This window comes from Vulpes lagopus, chromosome 8 (assembly GCF_018345385.1).
Source record: "Vulpes lagopus strain Blue_001 chromosome 8, ASM1834538v1, whole genome shotgun sequence".
NCBI lineage: Eukaryota > Metazoa > Chordata > Mammalia > Carnivora > Canidae > Vulpes > Vulpes lagopus.
Genome location: NC_054831.1, coordinates 121,007,054 through 121,033,716, shown reverse-complemented (window position 1 = coordinate 121,033,716; position 26,663 = coordinate 121,007,054). Strand labels below are relative to the sequence as shown.

General features: G+C 43.7%; 1 protein-coding gene and 1 non-coding gene across 4 annotated transcripts; one reads left to right on the top strand and one right to left on the bottom strand.

The window, feature by feature from the left end:
• The first annotated feature begins 758 nt into the window (after nucleotides 1-758).
• On the top strand, nucleotides 759-24,718 carry LOC121498011 (tRNA selenocysteine 1 associated protein 1). 3 transcript variants are annotated; one of them, XM_041767931.1, is made up of 9 exons: nucleotides 759-901; nucleotides 1,396-1,493; nucleotides 9,195-9,294; nucleotides 9,908-9,960; nucleotides 11,597-11,728; nucleotides 13,009-13,128; nucleotides 16,491-16,653; nucleotides 16,844-16,877; nucleotides 23,830-24,718. In XM_041767931.1, the coding sequence occupies exons 1-9, from the start codon at nucleotides 875-877 to the stop codon at nucleotides 23,964-23,966; spliced, it is 864 nt and encodes a 287-aa protein (XP_041623865.1). In that variant the 5' UTR covers nucleotides 759-874; the 3' UTR covers nucleotides 23,967-24,718. The 3 variants fall into 3 exon arrangements, with proteins under 3 accessions (XP_041623865.1, XP_041623867.1, XP_041623866.1); XM_041767933.1 differs by lacking the exon at nucleotides 11,597-11,728; XM_041767932.1 differs by lacking the exon at nucleotides 13,009-13,128.
• Nucleotides 8,083-8,182, bottom strand: LOC121498385. Its single transcript, XR_005989764.1, has one exon. It is a non-coding gene; the product is annotated as a small nucleolar RNA U13 (small nucleolar RNA).
• Nucleotides 24,719-26,663: the final 1,945 nt, after the last annotated feature.

Genomic DNA, 26,663 nt, shown 5'->3' with positions numbered 1-26,663 from the left:
AAATGGGCGTCAAAGTGAGGCTTTGGCCTGGGACAGTCCCTGACTTGGGGGTTAACCTGCCGGCATTACCTAGGCATTGAAATCCTGTTTGCTGAGGACTTTCTAGGGACAGGGCATTGTTAAAAATTGGCAAATTAGAGCTGGAGGTTTGCATTTAGAGAGTGGATATGGGACTCTGGAAAACAGTGACAGGTTGCTCCAATTTACACGCCCCGTAACCCCCCCTCTTCTCACCCCAGGGCAATGTACAGGAACGATGGGAGGAAGAATTCCATCCAACTTCAACAAAAAATTTCACGTTTCGCAAACTGGGAAATGGGATGCGGGGGAGGGGGTGGCTGAGGCAGACCTGTTCGGGTTTGCCCAAGGTCACACAGTGGAACTGGACCGTCCTGGGGACTTTTTTTAGTGTACATATATTTGCAGGGTTTTTCAGTTTTTGTTTTTACCATGAGCACACATTAGTTTTGCAATTTTAAATGTAAGTGTGTGTGTTTGAAAACATGATCAGAAAGAAACCCGAGAAAACCAATTACCCGAGCAACCCCAGGCCGGCGCAGCGTGTGCCCCGCCCGCTCCCGCCCGCTCCCGCCCGCTCCCGCCCGCTCCCGCCCGCTCCCGCCCGCTCCCGCCCGCTCCCGCCCGCTCCGCGGACTCCCGCTGGCTCCGCCCCCAGGGAGCCGGGAGCTCCGCGCCCCACCAGCCGGGTCGTCGGCAAAACCCGGCGCGGCCGGAGCCGGCGCGGTCCTGGGCGCCGAGGTTCGGAGCGTGCGCAGAGGGCGGCGGAGGCGCATGCTCCCTGGCGGCCCCGGCCCCGCGGTCTGGCGCCGGCGCTGGCCTCGTCGGGCCGCGGAGTCCCGGCCGGCCTGCGGGCATGGCGGCAAGCCTGTGGATGGGCGACGTGAGTGAGGGCGGTGTGCCCGGGCCCGAGGAGGGCGGGTCTTGGTGTCCCGGGGGAGGAAGAGTGAAGGGGCAGGGTCCTCGAATCCCAGAAGGGTGGAAGTGCACGGGGAGGACGGTCCTTTGGGTGACACAGGCGCGTCCCAAAATCTAGGCGAAGGGACGGAGTCTGAGGAGGGCGCCTTCTGGCCTCTCGCCTGCGTTCATGGAAGCGAACGGGAGGCGCCCCGGGGGGATGGAACGGCAAGAATCCCACGGGCCGAAGGCTGCTGTGGCTCGTGGACTGGAGGGTTAGGGGTCCTAGATCCCCACAGGGAGCAAGTGTGACGGGAAGGGAGGCAAAGGATTGGAACGTGGGAGGTGGGACTCGGGCCGCTGAGTGGATGAAGAGCCCCGCTCCCCTCACCCCGCCCCCCCAGCCGCGCGCAGCCCGGCCGGGACCGCCGCGCGGCGCCGGGACGCTACCCTGACTGCTTTGCTCTTGTGTTTACGCAGCTGGAGCCCTACATGGATGAGAATTTCATCTCCAGAGCCTTTGCCACCATGGGGGAGACGGTGATGAGCGTCAAAATTATCCGAAACCGCCTTACTGGGTACATTTTTCTCCTTCGATCTTCTCGGTTGTCCCTTTATAGACCGTGCTGCGGTCATTCTCGAGAATGTAAACGTGGACCACTCGGGGCTTCCAACCCCTCATAATAGTTAATAAACTGTTAGAGATGCTCACTTTTTTTTTTTTTTTTAATTCATGAGAGAGAGAGAGAGAGAAAGGCAGAGACACAGGCAGAGGGAGAAGCAAGCTCCAAGCAGGGAGCCAGACGCGGGACTCGATCCCGGGTCTCCAGGATCACGCCCTGGGCTGAAGGTGGCGCTAAACCGCTGGGCCACCCAGGCTGCCCATTGCTTAAGGACTGGACCCTAGAGCCAGAGTGAAAGTTATGTCTACTGTGCTACCTTGGGCAAATTACTAAATCTCTCCATTTCCATTTCACTGTGACTATGAAAATGGAAATCATAACACCATCTATAGACCTCATGGAGTTATGGTGAGGATTAAATGAGTTAATTCGCATTCAGCATTTATTTTTTTTTTTAAGATTTTATTTATTTATTCATGAGAGACAGAGAGAGAGAGAGAGAGAGGCAGAGGCAAAATACAGGCTGAGGGAGAAGCAGGCTCCGTGCGGGGAGCCTGATGCGGGACTCTATCCCAGAACCCCAGGATCACGACCTGAGCCAAAAGCAGATGCTCAACCACTGAGCCACCCAGGCGTCCCCGCATTCAGCATTTAAAGCAGTGTCTGGCATATGGCAAATTCTCTATAAATATAAACAGATCGTGATCTGCTAGGCAGTAGGCACTTTAAAATCATGTTTTGGTGGGGGTGCCTGGGTGGCTTTCGTTAAGCCTGGACTCTTGATTTTTGGCTAGCGTCATGATTTCAGGGCCCTGAGGTCAAGCCTGCAGTGGGGCTATTGGCTGGCTGTGGATCCTGCTTAAGATTATCTTTTCCTAAAAAATAAGAAAAAAAGATTATCTTTTTCTGGGGCAAATGGGTGACTTAGTTAAATGTCTGCCTTCTGCTCAGGTCATGATCTCAGGGTCTTGGGATTGAACCCTGTGCTTTGCTCCCTGGTCAGTGGGAGTCAGCTTCTCCCTCCTCCCCTCCCTTTGCTCGTGCTCTGTCAAATAGATTTTTTTTTTAAAATTGTTTTTAAAGATAGTATTTATTTATTCATGAGAGACACAGGGAGAGAGAGGCAGAGACACAGGCAGAGGGAGAAGCAGGCTCCATGCAGGGAGCCCGATGTGGGACTCAATCTCAGGACTCCAGGACCATGCCCTGGGCGGAAGGCTGCGCTAAACAGCTGAGCCATCCAGCGATCCCAAATAGATAAAATCTTAAAAAAAAAAAAAAAAAAAAGATTGTCTCTGTCTCCCCTGTCCAACCACCTTGCATGTGCTCTCTCAAAAAAATAAGTTTTTTAAGATACTGGTTTTTTGTAGATTTATTGATTTACTTAATTATTTATTTATTTATTTATTTATTTATTTATTTATAGATATATTGGTTTACTTATTTTAGAGAGAGAGAGAGCACGAACTGAGGAGGGACAGCAGACAGAGGGAGAGAGTCTCAAACTCTCTGCTGAGTGTGGAGCCCTATGCAGAACTCAATCATACAGTCCTGAGATCATGACCTGAACCGAAATTAAGTCAGACGCTACCCCGGTGCCCCAATAAATAAATCTTTTTTTTTTTCCAATAAATAAATCTTAAGAAAAAAAAATTACTTTTAAGCAATCTCTACACCCAATGTGGGCTCAAACTCACAACCCCAAGATCAGGAGTCACCTGCTTCATGAACTGAGCCAGCCAGGTGCCCCTAAAATCATTTTTTAATTTTAATTTATTTTTTAAACATTTTTAATTTATTTATTCATCAGAGACACAGAGAGAGAGAGAGAGGCAGAGACACAGTCAGAGGGAGAAGCAGGCTCCATGCAGGGAGCCTGATGTGGGACTTGATCCTGGGAGTCTAGGATCATGGCCTGGGCCAAAGACAGGCACTAAACCACTGAGCCACCCAGGGATCCCCATTTTTTAATTTGTAAATTGTATTTTTTTTTTTTCTTTTATGATAGTCACACACAGAGAGAGAGAGAGAGAGAGGCAGAGACATAGGCAGAGGGAGAAGCAGGCCAATGCACCGGGAGCCCGACGTGAGATTCGATCCTGGGTCTCCAGGATCGCGCCCTGGGCCAAAGGCAGGCGCTAAACCACTGCGCCACCCAGGGATCCCTGTAAATTGTATTTTTTAATGACAAAAACATCTGAGCTAAATACTATTATTAGAGAAGCTTCTTAACTGTCTTCAAGTTTACAGAGCTATAAATGACAAGCCAAGACTTAAAATCATGAGTGCCCTTAACTCTTATGTCATTCACTTAAAACGTTATTTTTAGAAACAGTACTATGTGCTATTGTTCTAGGTTCCCTGGATACATGGCTGAAACAAACCAGACACACACAGTCCCTCTTCTCATGGAGTTTATATATATTACATTCTAATGAGGACACAGTAAATATGTAAGCAAAACAAAATGCAGAGAATATTTTGAGATAGTGGTGCTATATTGCCTCCACATTCTTCATTCTCTTGAAGGGTTTTTAGTTTTCCTTAGGGTTTTAGTTAGAAAAAAAATTTTTAGGGATCCCTGGGTGGTGCAGCGGTTTAGTGCCTGCCTTTGGCCCAGGGCGTGATCCTGGAGACCCAGGATCGAATCCCACGTCGGGCTCCCGGTGCATGGAGCCTGCTTCTCCCTCTGCCTATGTCTCTGCCTCTCTCTCTCTGTATGTGTGACTATCATGAATAAATAAATAAAATCTTAAAAAAAAAAAGAATTTTTAAAATCAATTTGACAGTGTTTACTGAGCAGCTACTCTGCCAGGAACTCTACTAAAGCAGCTTGCTAAAACATCAAATGGTTGAAAAATATAGATGAGAGAGATGAAGTGTGGTCAGTTCTGGCTGTTTGGTTGACAGGTAAACCTTCGTGTATTCAGAATCGCAGTACTTATTACTGAAACTCAAGCTTGGCTGCCTGTAGCTGGAAAGGCCAATATTCTAGAGATGAGTTTTGTTTTTTTTTTTCCTCCTGATTCTGCTCCACCCCCGCCCAGAGACCCGTTTTGATTGAAAAAGAAGATGAGCTTTATTCAGGAGGCCTGGGAAGAAGGCAGATTCTTGTCCAAAAGCTAATTCCAAATTTTTTCCTGGCCCAGAGATTTTTAAAGTGATTTAAGGTAGTTAATAAGGGAATGCAGTGGTGTATGACAACTCTTGACTACGTGCAGTCTCAGTGGTGCCAGCAACAGATGTTATCATGGTGCTTGGAGGTATTGCATTGGGCTTTGGTTCAGGGATGGGGAGATGTTGTGCAAGAGGATTTGCGTCCTTGATGCCCAGAGTGATGTAGGAGAGGATGGTGACACGTAGAAGTTTTCTGTTTTTTCTAGGAAAGAATGCATGATCTTTAAATGTCAAAGGTTTAGTTAATCAGTCACGTGGGCTAAGAATGCTTCAAGACTATTACCTTGGTCAGAGGGGCCAAAAGCAGCTTCCTACCTAAGAAACGATTTTCTTTTCTTTATTTCTCTTCTCTTCTCTTCTCTTCTCTTCTCTTCTCTTCTCTTCTCTCCTCCCTCCCTCCTTCCTTCCTTTCTCTTTCTTTTTCTTTCTTTTTTTTTCTTTTCTTTCCTTTCCTTTCCTTTCTTTTCTTTTTTTTCTTTTCTTTTCTTTTCTTTTTTCTTTCTTTTCTTTCTTTCGTCTTTCAACCATTTTATGAAATGAGAAAAAAACAGGGAAGCCATGAAGCCATTCACATACATATATACAGTGTGGAGGGACAGAGGAAAAACCAGCACCACACCAGGTAGTAACTGCTAACCAACTTCCTCAAAGCTCCTAGCAGCAGAACACCCAAGACAGGAGCCTATTTATATAGATCCATGCCTGTTCTCTGAAATCGTCAAAGACACACATTTCCACTGGCCTGTCTCTGTAAGTTTTTCTGTATGAAATGCAGTGGAAGTTTTCAGTGACTCCAAGACAGGCATAGAGAACTCATTACCTGTCCCTGTCTGGATCGTGGGATGCCAGGATGTGACAGGACAGATGGAAAGGGAGAAGCACCCATGCTGTATGGAAGAAAATATGGTGAGAGTGAGCCATGGAATGGCTTCCCCCTGCTGCATGAGGCCACTAACACACCTTGACTCTGAGCCTTCAGGTCTGATCAGCAGTCTCAGAACCCTGTGCCCATCCATGGAATGTCTCAGGTAGAGCTGCCCTAGTCCACCGGGCCCCCAGTTTTCATCCTGAGGTTTTTTTTTTTTTTTTAATTTTTTTTTTTTTATTTATTACAGTCACACAGAGAGAGAGAGAGAAGCAGAGACACAGGCAGAGGGAGAAGCAGGCTCCATGCACCGGGAGCCCGACATGGGATTCGATCCCGGGTCTCCAGGATCGGGCCCTGGGCCAAAGACAGGCTCTAAACCGCTGCGCCACCCAGGGATCCCTCATCCTGAGGTTTGAGGGGCTGCAGCCCAGGGCAGGGATGAAGAGCTTCTCTCAGGGAGAGCCAAGAGTGTGCTATCCTTTCCCTGAGAAGCCAGGGCTCTGCTGCTCCCTCCTCTTTAGAGTTGGTACCTCCATCCCCCTAGTTCTCTACATACTGTCTCCACTGGCTTTTTATTTGCACATTCTAGGAACAGATTTTCTGACTGGTAGATCATGCTAGCCTAAATATTTCTTATTTTTGCTCTTGTAGACAGAAAACCCAGATAATTAGCTACTGTACGAAAACACATTCTCTTTTTCTTTTTTAAAGATTTTATCTATGGGATCCCTGGGTGGCGCAGCGGTTTGGCGCCTGCCTTTGGCCCAGGACGCGATCCTGAAGACCTGGGATCGAATCCCACGTCAGGCTCCCGGTGCATGGAGCCTGTTTCTCCCTCTGCCTGTGTCTCTGCCTCTCTCTCTCTCTCTGTGTGACTATCATAAATAAATAAAAATTAAAAAAAATAAAAAGATTTTATCTATTTATTCATGAGAGGCAGAGACATAGGCAGAGGGAGAAACAGGCTCCCTGCTGGGAGCCTGATGCAGGACTCAATCCCAGGACCCCAGATCACGACTGAAGCCAAAGGCAGATGTTCAACCACTGAGCCACCCAGGTGCCCCTGAAAACACATTCTGTAACACTTTCTACTTTATTGAAATAAAATTTAGAACTTTTTTTTTTTTTTTAAGATTTTATTTATTTATTCATGAGAGACACAGAGAAAGAGAGAGAGAGGCAGAGACACAGGCAGAGGGAGAAGCAGGCTCCCTGTAGGAACTTAATGCAGGACTCAATCCCCGGATGCTGAGATTACAACCTGAGCCAAAGGCAGATGCTCAACCACTGAGCCACCCACATGCCCTGAAGATTCTATTTCTAAGTGATATCTACACCCAGCATGGGGCTTAAACCCACAACCTGGAGATCAAGAGTCATATGCTCTACTAACTGAGCCAGCCAGGCACCCCAAAGTTACATATATTTAACTACAATTTTTTAAATTCAAAGAGAAAAAAAGAAGGCAGTCAGATGTGAAGCACCCACATCTTTCATTCATCACTGATGAGACTGAAAAATGGTATAGCTGCTGGGGGCAAGTGTCTGGCAGTTCCTTATATACATCTGCCCTATGAGTCAGCAAGTCTAGTCCTAGGTATTTACTTAAGAGAAATGAAAACTTCTATCCACTAAAAATAGGACTTGAAAAGAGTGTTCATAGCAGCTTTATGACAATGGCCAAAAATTGCAGGCAGCCCAGGTATCCGCAGATAGATAAATAGATAAATATTGGTGAATACCACTCAGCGATAAAAAGAACAAACTAGTAATATAACAACAAATGAATGACTCTCAAGCATTATGCTAAATGAAGGGGCACCTGGCTGGCTCAGTTGGTGGAGCACGTGACTCTGGATCTCAGGGTCCAGAGTTCAAACCCTGTGTTGGGTGTGGAGCCTACTTTTTTAAAAAAAGCATTATGCTAAATGAAGAAGCCTTTTACTGTATGATTCCATTTATTTAAAATTATAGAATGTACAAAATTTATGTGTAGTAAAAATAACTCAGTGTCTAGGAGATTTGTGTAGTTCATTGCATGTATATTTCATTGCTTGTAAACCAAAAGAGAGAAAGAATTGTAAACAATAATTGAATAAAATGCCTGTTGAAGTAATTGAGGGAAGTATATCAATATCTACAACTTTGAAATATATCAGTAAATAAGGATAAGTAAGTAGAGGGATGGATAGATGGACAATTATGTGACAAAATAAGTATAATAAAACAATTGTAGATTGTGGATATATAGGTGTTTACCATACAGTTCTTTTTTTTTTTAAGATTTTATTTATTTGATAGAGAGAGTGGGAGTACAGTGAGAGGGAGGGAGAAGCAGACTCCCTGCTGAGCAGAGAGCCCTACCCGGGGCTGGATTTCAGGACCTTAAGATCATGACCTGAGCTGAAACCAAGAGTCGGAGGCTTAATTGACTGAGCCACCCAGATGCCTCAGAATATGTTTTATAGTGGTTTTTAATCTTTTTTTTTTTTTTTTTCATGTCAGGCAGGTCGTGTGCCATGGTTGTAAGAGTTTGAGAGAGGTACATGTCACAGCAGTATAAACACTGAGTCATCACACTTATGAACTACAAAAGGATCACTTCCTGTCTAAGTGTAGGAAAGCTCACACCCCTTGTCTCATAACCCTGGATTTTTAGAGAGGTAAGACTAATTGTCTTACATAAGGGCCTACATTCTGGAATCTGTTTTTGTTTGTTTTTTAAAGATTTTATTTATTCATGAAAGACAGGCAGAGACATAGGCAGAGGGAGAAGCAGGCTCCCTATAGGGAGCCTGACGTGGGACTCATTCTAGGACCCCAGGATCACACCCTGAGCCAAAAACAGATGCTCAACCGCTGAACCACCCAGGTGCCCCTGGGATCTGCCTTTATTTGCTTCCTTATGGTGGTGTTTTACTTGTTCTGTCCCTAATGTTTCCTATAAACAGGACATTAGATCTAAGGGTTTGATTTCTAGGGGTGCCTGGGTGGCTCAATAGGTTAAGCATCTGACTCTTGGTTTTGGCTCAGGTCATCATCTCAGGGTCATCATGAGGCTCCGCGCTCAGCAAGGAGTCTCCTGCTCTCCAAGTCTGTGCCCCTCCCCCTGCTTGTGCATGCATGTGCTCTCTTTCTCAAATAAGTTTTAAATATTTTTGGCAAAAGTACTTCATAGATGGGATTCCTGGGTGGCTCAGCAGTTTAGCGCCTGCCTTCGGCCCAGGGCGTGGTTCTGGAGTCCCGGGATCGAGTCCCACATCAGTCTCCCTGCATGGAGCCTGCTTCTTCTTCTGCCTGTGTCTCTGCCTCTCTGTGTATCTCATGAATAAATAAATAAAATCTTTTTTTTTTTGATAAATAAAATCTTTAAAAAAAAAAGTACTTCATAGATGATACAGTACATAAATAAGCTGAGTCTGGGACTGACCCAGATGGACATCCTTATATTTAGGTTTGTATGTTAGTTCTGAACTGGAATAGGGCTGGGAACACAAACAGTATAGGCTCTGATTAGAAAAATATTTTTCCCTCTCCTCAGGCCAGGGCTGAGTCTCACCTGGGAATCCCATCTTTAACCATTCTTTTCCTCTTGTTTGCTTTCTTTCCAGAATCCCAGCTGGCTACTGTTTTGTAGAATTTGCAGATTTGGCCACAGCTGAGAAGTGTTTGCATAAAATTAATGGGAAACCCCTTCCGGGAGCCACACCTGTAAGGACACTTGGATAATGATGATGTTCCCATTTTTATTGTCATCGATAACTCATTTTTTGAATCCCTGCTGTATCCTCACTTTATTTAATCCTGTAACAACCCTGCACAGTAGGCATCGTTATCTTTGACAGTCCAGGAAGCTGAAGGTCAGGGAAGTGGAGTAACATGTCTGAGGCAGCACAAATAGTAAGTGGCAGAGGCAGGACACAAACTGAAGATTGGTTGCCTCTAAAATCCGTGCTTTTTGCACCCTGCCCCGCTGCCTCCCTTAACAGAAGACTTGAAACTCTAGACCTCTTGCCTGATTGAGAATATAGAACAGGCTGGCAGCAGTGAGGACACATTTCAAGAGAGTTACATTCTGCTCTTCCCACAGTTACTTAGCTTACAGCTGCATCACGCTGGCACACCTGGGCTCATAGAACCATGGAGCTGGCAATGCCCTTAGCGGTCATCCGTGCCACCCCCTCATTTTATACAGGAGAAAAAGCTGAGGCTTAGAGAGGGGGAGATGTTTTGGCCAAGGTAATTTATTTCAGTTTTTTTCAAATATTGTTAGACTTTTGAAACACCTTTCTCTGTTTTAGTTTGTTTGTTTTTAAATTTCTAGGCAAAACGTTTTAAGCTGAACTATGCCACTTATGGGAAACAACCAGATAACAGGTAAGTACGGGATAGTCCCAAGGTAGCTCCAAGCCCCAGGAAATGTCTGGATAGAGACAGGATGCATCACTATGCTGGTCACTACCAAAAAGGAGGTTGGGGGGCCGAGGTTAGTCTGCTTTGCCTTCCTCCTGAAGGATGACTCTCTATCCTCTTCATCTAGTGGACCTGCCCTGTGTACTTCTTGTCAGGTTCCATGTCTTCTCTATATTTGGTCCTGCCTTCCGCCTGTTACTACCACAGTATTGATGTTTTTTCATTCAATAAGAATTGACCTGTTGTAGCAACATAAATCGATTCTTTCAGGGTGCTCTTCAAAAGCTTTAAAACAATGTATAAGAGCTTTAAAAGGATTTGTGCCCACTGACCCCTAATTCTACTTCAGAATTTATATGTAGATGTGTGTAAGATTGGCCTCAAGTATTCATTGAAATATTACATATAATGGGAGAAATTGGGAAACCAAATAATTTAATGATAGAGAAGTGGCTTAAATGACAGTATGTTCATTAATTGGAATACTATATATCCATTAGTACATCATTTTGTAGCAAATAAAGACACATTAACAAGTTAGTGATAAGTTGAAAATGAAAAAATGCTAAAAACAAAACAAGTGAGTCATACCTGAGTTTTGTAAATTCTAAAAGAGAAGCCGGGGCGCCTGGATGGGTCAGTCGGTTAAGTGTTCAGCTCTTGATCTCAGCTCAGGTCATGATCTCAAGGTTGTGAGGTCAGGCCCTTGCATTTGGCTGCATGCTGAGGTGTAGAGTCTACCTTAAAAAAGAAAAAAAGAAGCCAAAGACAAAAATATAAAACAGAGTGTTCGTAGTGATTACTTTTGAGTTGTTGGGTAATTGGTAATTATATTTTTCTTTGTCTTTTTGTGTATTCTGATTTAAACAAGGGATGTGTATCATACTTGAACTAAGAATAATGAGTTTACTTGTTTTTTTTTTTAATAATTTTTCTAGAACAGAGGTTGACAAAATGTGACCTGACTTGTATCACCCATGAGCTAAAAATAGTTTTTATGCTTTTAAAGGATGTGGAAACAAAAACAGAGACCATAGGTGTCCCACCAAGCCTAAAATTTTTACTATCCGGCCTTTCGCAGAAAAAGTTTGCTGACCTATGTTCTAAAAGTTGACATATTTCATTTTAGCTATGCTTTCATTCTTAGGAGATAAGGTCCAGTTCTCATTCTCTATCTTTTACTGTTTGAATTAAAAACATGCAGTGATGGGCTCCTGGTTGGCTCAGTTGGTAGGGCACACAACTCTTGATCTTAGGGTCATGAGTTCGAGCCCCGCATTGGGCATAGAGATTACTTAAAACATTTGCAGCAGATACAGAGTGTCTAGTTTTCTCTCTGGAGGACCTCTGATCAGGGCCCCCCACCTGCACTCATATAATATTTAAAGCCAGACAGGCTTTGTTCAGTGGGTTAAGCACTTGGGACGGGGGCTGCTTCCATAACACTTCTGCCAGGACTGCCAAATGCAACAAATTAAGGACCCATCAGATGTGCTGTTCCCTGAGAAGGCCCAGGAGAGGTTTACTTAAAGTGAGCCAGAAGAGCTTGTTAGAACAGAGGTTTTGGTGTCTGTCTCTGAATCTTGTTCTCTCCTCTCAGCCCTGAGTACTCCCTCTTTGTGGGGGACCTGACCCCAGATGTGGATGATGGCATGCTGTATGAATTCTTCGTCAAAGTCTACCCCTCCTGTCGAGGAGGCAAGGTGGTTTTGGACCAGACAGGCGTGTCTAAGTAAGGCCTTACCTGTTACTGATGCCCACCTTGTTCCAGCATTTGTGTCATAGATGGAGGTGTTAGAGTGAGGCCATGTAGCACGGTGGTTAAGAGCACAGGCTCTGGAGCCAGACTGTGGCGTGCATCCTGACTCCAATACTGGCTAGGGATACTACAGTAAACAAGTTACCCAACCCCTGACCCGATTTCCTCATCCGTACAACAGATGCAGATTAATCGTGCCTGCTCACAGGGCTGACCTAATGATTATATGATGTGATGTAAATAAAGCAGATAGGGTATGCTTGAGAGGTGTTTGCCATTTTATTTATTACTGTTACTTCAAAAGTGGAGAAACCGCAAGAAAGGCTTATTCTTGATCAGAGTAATAGCTATAAGCACAAGCTTGAGTTAAAAACTCACAACCTGGATTGAATCCTGCTTCTACAATGATATTGGGCAGGTGATTAAATCCCTCTGAACTTGGTTTTTTTCTCAGTAAAATGCGGACTACTCTTTATCTAATCTTTGGGCAGTTTGAAGAGATAAGCCTGGGGAAATGCTCAGCAGAGCCCCTAGGAAATAAGTATGCATGAAATGTTAGCAATCATTTGTTGATCCCCCAAGTAACATAGGAGTCCAGGGGTACTGGGCCGGCTCAGTTGGTTAAGTGTCTGACTCTTGGTTCCGACCTACTCTTGGTTTCAACTCAGGTCATGACCTCAGGGTCGGGAGATCCAGCTCCAGGCGAGGATCTGGGTTCAGCGTGGAGTTTGCTGGGATTCTTTCCCTCTTCCTGTCCTTTCCCTTCTGCCCCTCCCCCCACTCGTGCGCATGGGTGTTCTCTCCCTGTCTAATAAATAAAATCTTAGAGAATATGAGTCCAGCAGAGCAAGAAGCTTGTCTGCTTGTGATTGCTGAGCCCCATTGCCTAACGTGATACCTGTTCTACAGGGCGGATGTGGTAAAATTTTGCTCAGTGAACTACAGCTGGTACTACCACCACTGCTACCATGATGATGGTGACAGTATTTCCGGTGGATTGGGAGGGAAGCCACTGTTCGGGAAGGATCCCATCAGTGAAGGTGTGGAGGGGAATGGTGAATTAAAGTGGGGGTTCCTCCAGTCTCAGGATCCTGCAGTGCTGGAGTATTTGCATTGCTCGGCGGCGGATTTCTATTGATGGGACTCTCATCCCTTCCTGCAGAGTTTGATAGACTCCCCCGCTCCTCCGTTCTTAGACTTCACCTACATCACATTTGTGATCTAAATAGGGTGTGTGCTTTTGTTTCCTGCAGGGGCTATGGTTTTGTGAAATTCACAGATGAACTGGAACAGAAGCGAGCTCTGACTGAATGCCAGGGAGCGGTCGGCCTGGGGTCTAAACCAGTGCGGCTGAGCGTGGCAATCCCCAAAGCGTGAGTGCTGCGCTGGCGGGAAGGTAGAGGGCCTCTGGACTGATGCCCGCCTGGACGCTCCTCATCCACTTGATTGTTGGAGCTTCCACATCCCAGATGGGAGACTGCAGGGAGGCCTGTTATTTGCCAGGCTTTCGTTAAAGACGAGCGAGCATAACCCTGCCCCTCTGGAAGTTTATGGTTGGGGCAGAGCTGTGACCAGCAAAGGCAAACATGTTCAGACATTGCTGGTAGCAGTATTGAGCAGGCATTTGGTCTCTGCATACTTAATGTTCCTGCTCTTTGCCAGCAGTGTCACTGTTAGAAATTTATCCACAGAATTAATAAGAATTGAGAAGGAAAGAAAATTATATCCAATTTTAGCTATGAGAATGGCTAAGAGGTAATGATCCAAACATTACAGAATATTACATACATCACTATCCTACCTGTGTTGCCAGGTGGAAAGCCCTTCTTCTCTTACAGTTCCAAGCAAGTTTCTCACTCAGTAGAAGACAGCTATTCTCTGCGTAGAATCTTCTGTCCTTTGGCTTGAAGCAGTGGTTCTCAACTGGGGACAATTTTATCCCGCAGGAGATATTGGCAACACCTGGGGATAATTTTGGTTGTCACAACTTGGGTGGGGAGGTGCTAGAGGCATCTAATGAGTGGAGACCAGTGATGCTACTAAGCATCCTAGACTGTACAGGATGGCTCCCACAACAGACTTATTTGTTCTGCCCCCAGGTCAGTAATGCCAAGGCTGAGAAATTCCATGCCAGGGTTGGAAGAGTACATTCTTAGGACAGAACTTTCATATAGCTAGGTTGTTCAAAGCAGCGAAAGATTTGGAGGTTCTTTGCTGCTTGGCTGGATTTAATACATGGAGGTCAGCCTGCGTGATTTTCCCCTCAAAATGTTATTTGTTCTAAACTCATAGTACTATATAAGTTATTTGTTCTAAACCACTAGCATGGGTGGCTCACTTGCTTAAGCCTGAGCCTTTGGCTCAGGTCATGATCCCGGGGCCCTAGGATTAAGCCCCACATCAGGCTCCCTGCTTAGTGAGGAAGACTGCTTCTCCCTCTCCTGTCCCTCCCCCTGCTCGTGCTCTCTTTCTCTCTCTCTCTCAAATAAATTAATATTTTAAAAAATATTTTAAAAAATAGCAATAAACTCCACTCTATAAAACCATTAAAGAAAATATTTAAAAGAAAAATTTCCTCATTACTCTAAAATGACTGTTAGGATTTCTGACTTCCAGGCTTCTCCATAAACATCTGTAATATATAGATGTAGACACACACTCCGTGTGGATCAATTTACATGTGGTAGATTTATTTATTCATTTTTAATTATATTAGTGCTCATTCTTTTTCCCCCTGGTTTTCTTTATATATACTTTCCCTTTCCCACATAGCTGCACAATCCTCATAATACATTTTTTAACAGTTGCAGGGTATTTTGAATGTATATCCTGCCTCGCAGTTCCTCTGATAATTGATGGTGTTGGTTTCTGATGTGTTACCATTTATTTGATCAACAGTGACTGATTCCCTACAACTCTTAGGCTCTGACCTAGACTTTGGATTTGTAGCTATAAACAAGAGAAACAAAGTCCCTTCTGCAAGGAGGTTACTTCTGTTCCATTTCTTGGTTGATCATTATTGTCAGAATTTGGTGCCTGTGTCTAGGGAGGTGCCATCAAGCACTAGGAATTGAGGGCAGTGAGAGGTTCCTTTGAGAGTTCATCTGTGAGAGCTCAGTGTGGAGAAAGAATAGAAATGTGCAAACCCAGGCCAGGGAGACCCCCTTCAGTTACGTGAACATATCAGGAGGGTAGCAGACTCCTTGGAAACATGGTGGGGGTAGTCACAGAGGGGAACATTAGTAGTTTCCAGCCTCGCACTGGGCAGGGAGAGGGCCTAGCCTCCCCATCAGGAAGTGGTACTAAGGCAGTCAGACGTGGAATTATCTAACTGTTCTGGCCAAGTCCTGCTCACCATGTAGACATTGAACTCAAAAGGAGCTTGTGAAGAGCTCGTTCAGACATTGAGAATTTGTGGTTCCTGTGACAGGGTTTGCTGTGGTGGTTCAACTCCTGCTTATGACTTGGTTTCCTCTCTGGCTTCACCATGGAAATAGAATACACCAGTCATGACGACGCAGGCGCATTCCACACCATGTGACAGTTACAATTCTCTTTATAAACCACCTGGCATGGTGGTCTGAGCTTCTGCCTCCTGCACGTTGGGTTGCACTTACGAATCTGGCTTTTTGGAGTATGATGACTGGAAGCGCATTGCCATGTTCTGATTCTCTCGTCTAGGACTTCTGCTCAGACCCCAGGCCTGTCTCATAAGCCTACTCATACATGGTTTTGTGTATTTTTGAAAGCAATGCATCCTTTGCAAGCTTGACATTCTGTCTTTGGTTGGCAGTGGTTGGGGTAGCAAGTGGTTAGCAAGAAAAAAGCTATCCACTGAACCTGGGCCTCAGCCCTGATTGGTCAGCTCAGGATATAGGAGCCTGGCAAGTGCTCACTTCAGCAGCACGTGTATAGGAGCCTGGCAAGATGTCTTGTATCTGTCAGGACAGGTGCTGTATGTAATGATGTGGTGTTCAGAAATGAGTCTTAGGGTTTTGGCTCCAGTCCTGGGTGGCCTTGGGTGAGTCACTTAACCTTTTTAGAGGCTCAGTATTCTCATCTGTATAACGGGAATAATAATAGCTCTGTCATAGGGTTGTTCAGGACTTAAAATAGGAGCCTGTATATGAAAAACAGTGGACCCAAATCCTGGTTACCTAATCCATAAACAATAGCTGTGACTATAGTGGTGATGATAAGGCTACTGGAATACTTCATCTTTGGGGGAAAGAGGTGATTAGACATTTTGTAGTTTGAAATGTTTCCTGGATCATCCTATACCCAAATTTTTCAGGCCATGTTCACCTGAGCCTTTGTGGCTGGCAGAAAAACAGTCATCTCCCCCATCCCCTAACCCAGATCTTGAGAAGAAGACAAGTCAGTACTGACGAGATGATGATGATGATGATGATGATTATATATATATATTTTTTTAGTACTGACAAGATTTGATAAGAGACAGTTAAAAACCCCTGACTCTGAAACCTAGGCTCTGGAGCCAAACTGCCTAAGTTTGGATCTCTGTGACTTTGGACAAATTGTGACCTATTTGGACCTTAGTTTCCTCATCTGTAAAAATAGGAATAAGTATATTCTTATTGAATCGGGTTGTTGTGGGGATTAAATGGATTAATCTGCAGGAAGCACTCCGGACAGCCACTGGCCATGTAGATGTGCCATGTGATGGCAATGTTTGCCTGTGTTCATTTATTTTTTGCTTCTTTCTTTGTTTCAGGAGCCGTGTGAAGCCAGTGGAGTATAGTCAGATGTACAGTTACAGCTACAACCAGTATTACCAGCAGTACCAGAATTACTATGCCCAGTGGGGTTATGACCAGAACACAGGCAGCTACAGCTACAGCTACCCCCAGTATGGCTACACCCAGAGCACCATGCAGGTAACCACGGTTTGGCAGATCTGGTCCTCTTGGGTCATGTCTTCCTCCAGCTCGGGATTAGTGAGGATGGGAGCTTGGGCTTCAGAAGAAATGAGGAAAGATGAAGTGACCTATTTGTCAAAAATAAGGCCTCCTTGTCTTGGGCCAGGAATTTATGCTGCTTCTTATCCTCTTTTTGGTCTCTTGGCAGACATACGAAGAAGTTGGGGATGATGCGTTGGAAGGTAAGAAGGAAGTTTGTTTTCTCACTCCTCTTTCCTTTGTCAGGTGATTGCTCTGTGGCTGCCACTGTGCCTTTAGCTAGATGCAGAGGAATGAGAACTAGCACGTGCATAATTATAGTAAGAAGTGAGTGTGTCCTCCAGAGATGTGTGTGCAGTCCCAGGGAGCCTCGAGGAAGCAGCTCGACAGGGGACCGAGCTGGTCACTTCCTAGATGTGGGACATTCAATCCCCACTTGTAAGGTGTCTTGCTTTATGTTTGTTTGATAGTTTATAAAATTCATTTTTTTATCTCCTTTTAATTTTTTTCTATATATTTTATATTACTTTTTTTCCCTCATTCTCAAGTAATAGTTATGATTGAAAATTTGGAAAATATGGTAACATCTTAAGAAGAAACTGAAAATCACCCCGATCCTGCTACATATAATAGACATATATTTTTTTTAATTAAAAGCATTTATTGTCATTTTTACTAAATTTAACAGAAGAAAAAGGAAAGTAAAACTGAAGGAATTGCTAATCTTTAAACAAATGACTTTTCAAATGAGGTAATTAATACTTAAAGGATTTCTAAGGTTTGGGACGCCTAGGTGGCTCACTGGTTGAGCGTCTGCCTTCGGCTTAGGGCATGATCCTGGAGTCCAGGGGTCAAGTCCCACATCGGACTCCCTGCATGGAGCCTGCTTCTCCCTCTGCCTATGTCTCTGCCTCTCTCTGTGTCTCTCATGAATAAATAAATAAAATCTTAAAAAAAAAACTATGAAAAATAATTTTAATATGTTTCTGAATAGATGTTAAATTTTAAAGAAGTAAAAATTTAGGGACACCTGGCTGACTCAACAGTGGAGCATGTGACTCTTGATCTTGGGGTTGTGAGTTCAAGCCCCATGTTGGGTGCAGAGATTACTAAAAATAAAATAAAATCTTAGGGCACCTGGGTGGCTGAGTCAGCTAAGCATCTGACTCTTGATTTCGGCTTAGGTCATGAGATTGAGCCCCATGTCCCGTTGGGCTCCACACTGGGCACGGAGCCTGCTTAAGATTCTCCCTCTACTCCTCCTCCTACCCCCTCCCCTGCTCTCACACGCATACTCTCTCTTTAAAAAAAATAAATATAAAGTAAAAGTTAAAAAATAGTAATAAAGCACTTGTATACACATGCTGTCATCTGTCTCTAACAGCAGTGTCCTTGGAGGTGGGCCAGCAAAACACAGGAGCTCTAGTTGACACATGGAGAACTGGCCACCCAAGTGCTCTGCTCAAGCGCACCCTGTGAGTTAGATGCTGAATCAGGCCAGGAGTCCCTGACTTTTTTTTTTTTTTTTTTTTTTTTTTAGTCCCTGACTTTCTATGCTCAGTCTCTGACTGCTCCCTCCAGGAGCAGGTTAATCTTAACCTGATTATAATATTTTTGTATAACTCCTTAGAATTTTTTTTTTTTTTTTTTTTTTTTTTTTTTTTATTCTTGAGAGATAGAAGGAGAGACAGAGCCAGAGACACAGGCAGAGACACAGGCAGAGGGAGAAGCAGGCTCCATGCACCGGGAGCCTGACGTGGGATTCGATCCCGGGTCCCCAGGATCGCGCCCTGGGCCAAAGGCAGGTGCCAAACCGCTGCGCCACCCAGGGATCCCAACTCCTTAGAATTTTCCAGTTTCTTTCTCATCTATTAATATAATATATTAATACCAAACGTATTTTGTGCCAGGCCCTGCTACCTTTCAATATTATGATGGTGGCTTGGTACCATTATAATCCCCAATCTACAGAAAAGAAAACTGGGGTTTGGGGAGTTAATAATAGCTAAGTCATGGAGGTTTTACTATTTGCAGGCCCTGTTTTACATCTATTTTTTTTTTTCCTGTTTTACATCTATTAATGCATTTAAACTTCACAACTATTTTGAGATAAGTACAATTTATTCTGGTTTTATTGAATAAAAAAAAATGAGGTAAAGGATTCAAATTACTTGTTAAAGGTTGATAGGAGTCACTCTTGGAACCCCTGCTGTCTTGCCTCAGTTGGAGTGCTTTTACCACTGAGTCCTACAGCCTCCCGCCCAGTTCAACCTAATAACCACCCAGCGGGGCCACAGCAGGGAGCATTGCTCTTCTTTGTCCCTTCCTTGGCTTCCGTGAGCCATGGTTCATCAGGCCCTGTCTTCAGACTGAGGAAGGATGCTCTATTGTATGTGTGTGCTGAATGCTTGCCCTTGATCGAGCTCTTTCCTAAACTGTTCCTGTAAGTTGTTACCTATGCTTAGTGGAGAAACCAGACTGGTCAGGCTCTCTTACAGTTTCCCTAGGGAGCTTCTGTAAATGCTCAAACCTTCGTATAATTAGATTAAAATTCCAAGAGAAAAGATCCTTCTGGGTGCAGAAATAGGCATAGGATTTACATGAAAAGATTCGGCACTGGTTTGGAAGAGGAAACAGATTCTTAAGAGTACTGAGAAAGCTGGAAATAATTTGCGAAAGAAACACACATGCCTGTAAACCACAAGAAAAAAAAAGTTTAAACATGCTGTTTGTATCAGAGGCGATCTGTACTATATCACCAGTAGGATATAGGATGTGTAAATCTGTAAGGCAGGCCAGCAAGCTTGAAACACAGGCAGAAAAAAAAAAAAAAATAAAAAAAATAAAGAAACACAGGCAGGATTTCTATGTTATGGTCTTGAGGCAGAATTCCTTCTTTGGGAAACCTCACCAAAATTAAGGCCTTAAAATTTTCAAATGAAAAAAATTTTTTTTTCAAATGATAATGAGACCCACCTATATATATATATATATATATATATATATATATATATATATATATATATATCTTTTTTTTTAAGGACTTTATTTATTCATGTGAGAGACAGGCAGAGATGCACACAGGCAGAGGGAGAAGCAGGCTCCCCGCCAGGAACCCGACATGACTTGATCCTGGACCCCAGGATCATGCCCTGAGCCAAAGGAAGATGCTCAACTGCCGAGCCACCCAGGCGTCCCATCCCACCCATATTATTGAGGATTATTTATTGAGAGAGCACTTGCATGGGGAAGTGGGGCAGAGGGAGAAAATCCTAAACAGGCTCCATACCCACCACGGAGCCATCTGGGCACCGGAAGGATAATCTTAAAATCAGCTCATTGCAGATGTGAATCACATATATAAAATACCTTCACAACAATACCTAAACTGGTATTGACCAAACAGGGCACTAGAACCTAGCCAAGTTGACTCATAAAAATTTAACCATCACACTATTAATAGGCAATTTTAAATTCAAATATACTTTGTTTCTTAGGGTGCCTGGCTGGCTCTTGATCTCAGAGTTGTGAGTTTGAGCCCCAACTTGGGTGTAGAGATTGCTTTAAAATCTTAAAAAATACATATATATTTTTTAAGAATTTATATATATATAAAATACACAGTGTTTCTTAAAAAGTTAGTATTTTATTTTATTTATTTTAATATTTTATTTATTTATTCATGAGAGACACACAGAGAGAGAGGCAGAGACGCAGGCAGAGGGAGAAGTAGGCTCCATGCAGGGAGCCCGATATGGGTCTCCAGGATCATGCCCTGGACTGAAGGTGGCACTAAACCACTGAGCCACCTGGGCTGCCCCAGTTTTTTATTTTATATTACAGTTTTTATGATGTTTATATCCTTTGCATCAGTAATTTTACTCAAAAGATCTTTTTGTTTGTTTAAGATTCATTTATTTATTCATGAGAGACACAGACTGAGAGAGAGAGGCAGAGACATAGGCAGAGGGAGAAGCAGGCTCCTCACAGGGAGCCTGATGCAGGACTCGATCCTGGATCCCAGGATCATGACCTGAGCCAAAGGCAGGCACCCAACCGCTGAGCCACCCAAGTATCCCTTACCTTGAAAGATCTTACCCCAAATGATAATCAATGGTCCAGATGAATATGTATAGAGGATTTCTTAAACAGATGTAGTAACAGACTTTACCCTTTTTATTTACCCTTTTTATTTATTTTCAGATTTCACCTTTTAAAGTACACATACAGTCCAGTAGTTTTTATTTTTATTTTTATTTTTTTTTTAAGATTGATTTATTTATTCAGAGAGAGAGAGAGAGAGGCAGAGACATAGGCAGAGGGAGAAGCAGGCTCCATGCCAGGAGCCTGACGTGGGACTCCATCCCAGGTCTCCAGGATCACACCCTGGCCTGCAGGTGGCACTAAACCGCTGTGCCACTGGGGCTGCCCTCCAGTAGTTTTTAGAAGGGTCACAAAGCTGTGTACCCATTACCACTAATTCCTGTGACCAGTGGCCAGACCAGTGGCAGTCCCTCTCCACATGCAGCCCCTCCTGTCCCCGGCAACTGCTCAGCTACTTTCTGTCTCTGGATGTACCTATTCTGGGCAAGTTTTTTTTTTTTTTTTTTAATATATTTTTTTAGGCTTTTATTTATTCATGAGAGATAGAGGCAGAGACGCAGGAAGAGGGAGAAGCAGGTTCCCTACAGGGAGCCTGATGCAGGACTCAATCCCAGGACCTCGGGATCATGAACTGAGCCAAAGGCAAATGCTCAACCACTGAGCCACCCAGGTGCCCTAAAAAAAAACTTTTTAAAAATATTTTATTTATTTATTCATGAGAGACAGAAAGAGAGGCAGAGACACAAAGGAAGAAGCAGGCTCCATGCAGGGAGTCTGGTGTGGGACTCGATCCTGGGTCTCCAGGATCCGGCCCTGGGCTGAATGAAGGCGGCACTAAACTGATGAGCCACCTGGGCTGCCCAATAGCTAATGATATTGAACATCTTCGTATGCTTATGTAGATCTTTGGAGAAATGTCTATTCAAGCCCTTTGTCCATTTTTATTTTTATTTATTTATTTTATTTATTTATTTATTTTTTCCTTTGTCCATTTTTAAATTGGGTTGTCTTTTTGTTGCATTATAAGATTTCCTTATATTCTGTTCTGGATACTAGTTCCTTATCAGACATATGTTTTACAAATTATCCCATTCCATGAGGTATTTCTCCCTTTTCTAGATAATGTCCTTTGAAGCACATTCATTTCTGTGAAATCCTATTTTTTCTTTTGTTTGTGCTTAAATGGTGTCATATCTAAAAGGTACTGCTTGTTTACGCCTGTGTCCTTCTCAAAGTTTAGAGTTTTAGCTATTACATTTAGTTCTTTAAATCATTTTTAGTTCATTCTTGTGTAAAGTATGGAGAGTCTAGCTTTATTCTTTGTGCTTTTCCAGTTGTTCCAGCACCATTTGTTGAAAAACCGTTCTTTACCATTGAGTTGTCTGGTATCCTTGTTGAAAACCAACTTACTATAAATCTATACCGTGGGTTTGGACTCTTAAAACTTAGTCCATTTATCTGCATGTCTATCCTTAGGCCACTGCCAGTTTTTATTACTGTTGCTTTGTAATAGTTTTTGAAATGGAGGAGTCCTTGAACTTTGTTTTATTTTTATTTTTATTTTTTTTTTTAAGATTTATTCACTCATTCATTCATTCATGAGAGACAGAGAGAAAGGCAGAGACACAGGCAGAGGTAGAAACAGGCTCCAGGTAGGGAGCCTCACAAGGGACTCGATCCAGGGTCTCCAGGATCATGCCCCGAGCTGAAGGCAGCACTAAACTGCTGAGCCACCCAGGCTGCCCACTTTGTTCTTTTTCAAAATTGTTTTTGCTATTCTGAATCCTTTGCATTTCCATCTAAGTTTTACAATTAGCTTCTCCATTTGTTAAACAAAGCAGCTGTGACAAGGGATTACATTGAATCTGTAGATCAATTTGGGGCGTATTGCTATCTTAAGCAACATATTCCATTGTACACAGGATGTCTATTTTGTTAGGCCTCTTTAATATCTCTAATTGTAAAATAAGTGTTTTAATGAATGGGTATGTTTGTACATTTTATTTTTAAAAGACTTTACGTATTTATTTGAGAGAACACAAGTAGTAGGGAGCAGCAGAGGGAAAAGGAGCAGCAGACTCCCTGGTGAGCAGGAAACCCCACATAGGGCTTGATCCCAGGATCCCGAGATCATGACCTGAGCCAAAGGCAGACACTTAGCTGACTGAACCACCCAGGCGCCCTGCCCTGTGTGTGTGTGCATTTTAAACCAACACAAGACTACAAGTAAAAGTCTATAAAGACTTATGTCATAGTGATTGAGTTTTAAAACTTCTTTGTGAAAAATAATGTATACAGAAAAGTATGTAAAACAAGTATACAGTTCTGTAATTATAAAGCAATTGCTTGTGAAACCTTTATTTGGATCGAGAACATTGCCAGCCTCCAGAAGCTATCCTTCCCAGTCACAACCCTGCTAGGGAAAACTGTTGACTTTTGTGATAACCATTTATCTACCTAGACATGCATCCTTAAGTAACATGATTTAGTTTTGCCTGTTTTAACTTCATACAGTGCAGTTGTACTGTATGTACTGTCCTTTTTTCATTCAACATTTTTCAGTAAAATTCTGCTATAGTTAACATATAGGTATATTAGCTCCAAGTGTACAGTATAGTGATTTGACAATTCTATACATTACTCGGTGCGCATCCTGGTAAATTACTAACACCATTTGTGAGATCCACCAAGTTGAATGCAGCCGAGGCTCATTTTCATTGCTCTATAATGTTCCCTTTGAAGAATAGTGCTCTGGACTTAGTAGTTTTGATCAGATTTCCATAACCCAAAATTGAAGTAAGGCCCACACCAGGAAAGCCAGGGCTTTTTCCTGTAAAGTCCAGAGATACGAGCCTTTTCCTGTAAAGTCCAGAGATACAAGATGGACTACAGCCACCATTATTTGAGTACTACTGTTGCATTCTCTAAGTAGATTCTACTTTGATCCTTAAATTGAGTGTGGGGAACAGGAAGCCGTGGGAGGAGGGAATGGAGTCCAAGCCTTGGAGTGCTTCTCCGGGTGCCCTGAACCTACCCTGACTTCTCTTGCAGATCCCATGCCACAGTTGGATGTGACAGAGGCCAACAAGGAGTTCATGGAGCAGAGTGAGGAGCTATATGATGCCCTTATGGACTGTCACTGGCAGCCCCTCGACAGCGTATCTTCAGAAATCCCTGCCATGATGTAGTCAGGACAGAGGACAAGCTGAAATGGATGGACTGTGAAGGAGATGAGAGACTCCTTTTTAACAGTAATATTGGAAGAACTTTTACCTTTCTGGAAATGTTTTGTAAGATTTTAGTAATCAACTCTTCTGAGATTGACATTCCTGCAACACCGCTGCCTTCATTTGCCCATCAGCCTTCCCAGTTTGAAAACCAGGGTGCACTGTTGACCAAGGTTCTAATTGTATTTAAACAACTTTCCCAGGTTGAGTTATCTATACTCTTGGAGTTAAGAGTTTGGGGTTATTAATGAAAGTGGATCAGGGTTTGTTTTTTTTTAGCCCAGAGGCCCCCCACCAAGTTTGCAGGCTAGATTTCCAGCTGGAAAGGAAGTTGCATGGCCTAATGTGTGGTAGGATGGGATGGAACCAGCTAAATCTAGATTAGAAGGCTTTAGACTTGGGGGCGTGCTCCCAGAGCAACTCAGACAAACCCATGTGGAGGGTCTTAAACTGACCTCTGTGTACCTGGCTTACCGGTTTCTTGACCTTAATTTGATGGGTATGAATTTCTCCAGTTATTTCTCCAGTACCCATGTGGAAAATCAGAACTTCTCTACTTCTGTGCAACAGGAAATTGTATATTGGGGAGGGGCCACAACAAGGGCAACTTAAGATAAATAGCTTAAGTCAGAAGTAGTCTTCAGATGTTTTAGGGGACATGTCTTAGGCTCTGCCTGAATTTTCAGGCCTATTAAAGGAGAAATTATACACGATGGCAGTTATGGAATTGATCATATTGTCCTGAGAGGTCAACCTATTTTTATGGAAAGATGGACACTAATGGTCTGGAATATCCAGCAATTCGAGAGACATCAAAACACAAGGCAGCCCTGGTGGTGCAGTGGTTTGGTGCCGCCTGCAGCCCGGGGCGTGATCCTGGAGACCCAGGATCGAGTCCATCAGGCTCCCTGCATGGAGCCTGCTTCTCCCTCTGCCTATGTCTCTGCCTCTCTCTCTCTCTCTCTGTGACTATCATAATTTAAAAAAAAAAAAAAAAAAAAATGGTAAGCCCGTTCCTTACCACTCCACTGACGCTCCCATTGTGGACTCACAACTCCTAATTGACCTCCTAATTGGCCTCCTAATTAGTCTCCCTGCCGGTCTCCCCCATAGTCTGGTCTCAACACACCAGCTACCGTGTTTAAAGACCAAAAGTTTTTAATTTTCTTATTTATTCATTCATTCATTCATTCATTCATTCATTCATGAGAAACAGAGAGAGGGAGAGAGACGCAGAGACATAGGCAGAGGGAGAAGCAGGCTCCCCGCAGGGAGCCCCATCCAGGACTCTATCCCGGATCCCAGAATCATGCCCAGAGCCAAAGGCAGATGCTCAACACTGAACCACCCAGGCGTCCCAAGTTTTTAATTTTCATGAAGTCCAGTATGTCCATTTATTTATGCTTTGTGCTTTTTGTGTTCTAATTTTTTTTCATATTTTATTTATTCATGAGATACACAGAGAGAGGCAGAGACATAGGCAGAGGGAGACACAGGCTCCATGCAGGGAGCCCGCTGTGGGACTGGATCCCTGGACTCCAGGATCACGCCCTGGGCTGAAGGCAGATGCCCAACCACTGAGCCACCCGGGCATCCCAAGTGTCTGACTCTTGATGTGAGCTCAGGTCCTCATCTCAGGATCATGAGTTCAGCCTTGTGTTGGGCTCCACACTGGGCATGGAGGTTACTTAAAACAAATACATAAATATATAAAAATAAAAAGGGTATGAGGTGATATATGTTCATTATCTTGATGGTGGTAATGGTTTCATGGATGCACAGTTGCATCAAAACTGATTACATTGTACTCTATAATATGTACAGTTTACTGTGTGTCATTTATACCTCCATTAAGATATAAAAATAGAAAACATAACCAATAAAAAATTTACACTAAATTATTCACCTGCTCCGAAATCACCACTGACTTTGCAAGACAGTTGGAATAAAAGGTGAAGTCCCATGATGGCCTCTGAAGCCACAGATAATTTGACTCCTCCTCCTCTCTACCCTCATCACTCACCACTTGCTTCCTCATTTATTCTCTGCGCTTGCCTGGTCCCAGCTCAGGGCCTTTGCTCTTGCTGTTCTTCCTGCCTGGAACTATCCTCTGGATATCACAGACAACCACACTACTCGCTTCCTCACAGCCCCTGGTTTTCTGTTCTAGTCATCTCCTCAGAATACCCTGTTTTGAAACAGCACCCTGTCACCCTTCAAGCCATTGTCCTGCTTGCTTGTTATTTATTTTTTTAAGATTTTTAAAAAATTTTTATTTATTAATGAGAGAGAGAGGCAGAGATAAGGCAGAGGGAGAAACAGGCTGAGGGAGACACAGGCTTCATGCGGGAAGCCTGAGGCGGGACTCAATCCCGGGTGGTCAGGATCACGTCCTGGGCTGAAGGTGGCGCTAAACCGCTGAGCCACCCGGGCTGCCCTTGGTTGTTATTTATATAGCACTTGTGGCTTTTTGCTATCATATTATATATGGATTTATTTTGTCTTCCCCATTACAATGTGAGCTCCCCCAAACAGGAATTGTGGGTTTTTTTTTTTAATTTTCATTGCTGTGTAAGTGCCTGGTATATAAAAGATAGTTAGCACTTCTCAAACAATTACTATGTAAATTAGTTAATTAGGGACACCTGGGTGCCTCAG

Coding starts and splice junctions, on each gene's coding strand:
- LOC121498011 (XM_041767931.1), top strand. CDS start 875: ATGGCGGCAAGCCTGTGGATGGGCGAC. Junction 11,729..13,008: donor GACCAGACAGGCGTGTCTAA/GTAAGGCCTTAC, acceptor TGTTTCCTGCAG/GGGCTATGGTTTTGTGAAAT. Junction 13,129..16,490: donor AGCGTGGCAATCCCCAAAGC/GTGAGTGCTGCG, acceptor TCTTTGTTTCAG/GAGCCGTGTGAAGCCAGTGG.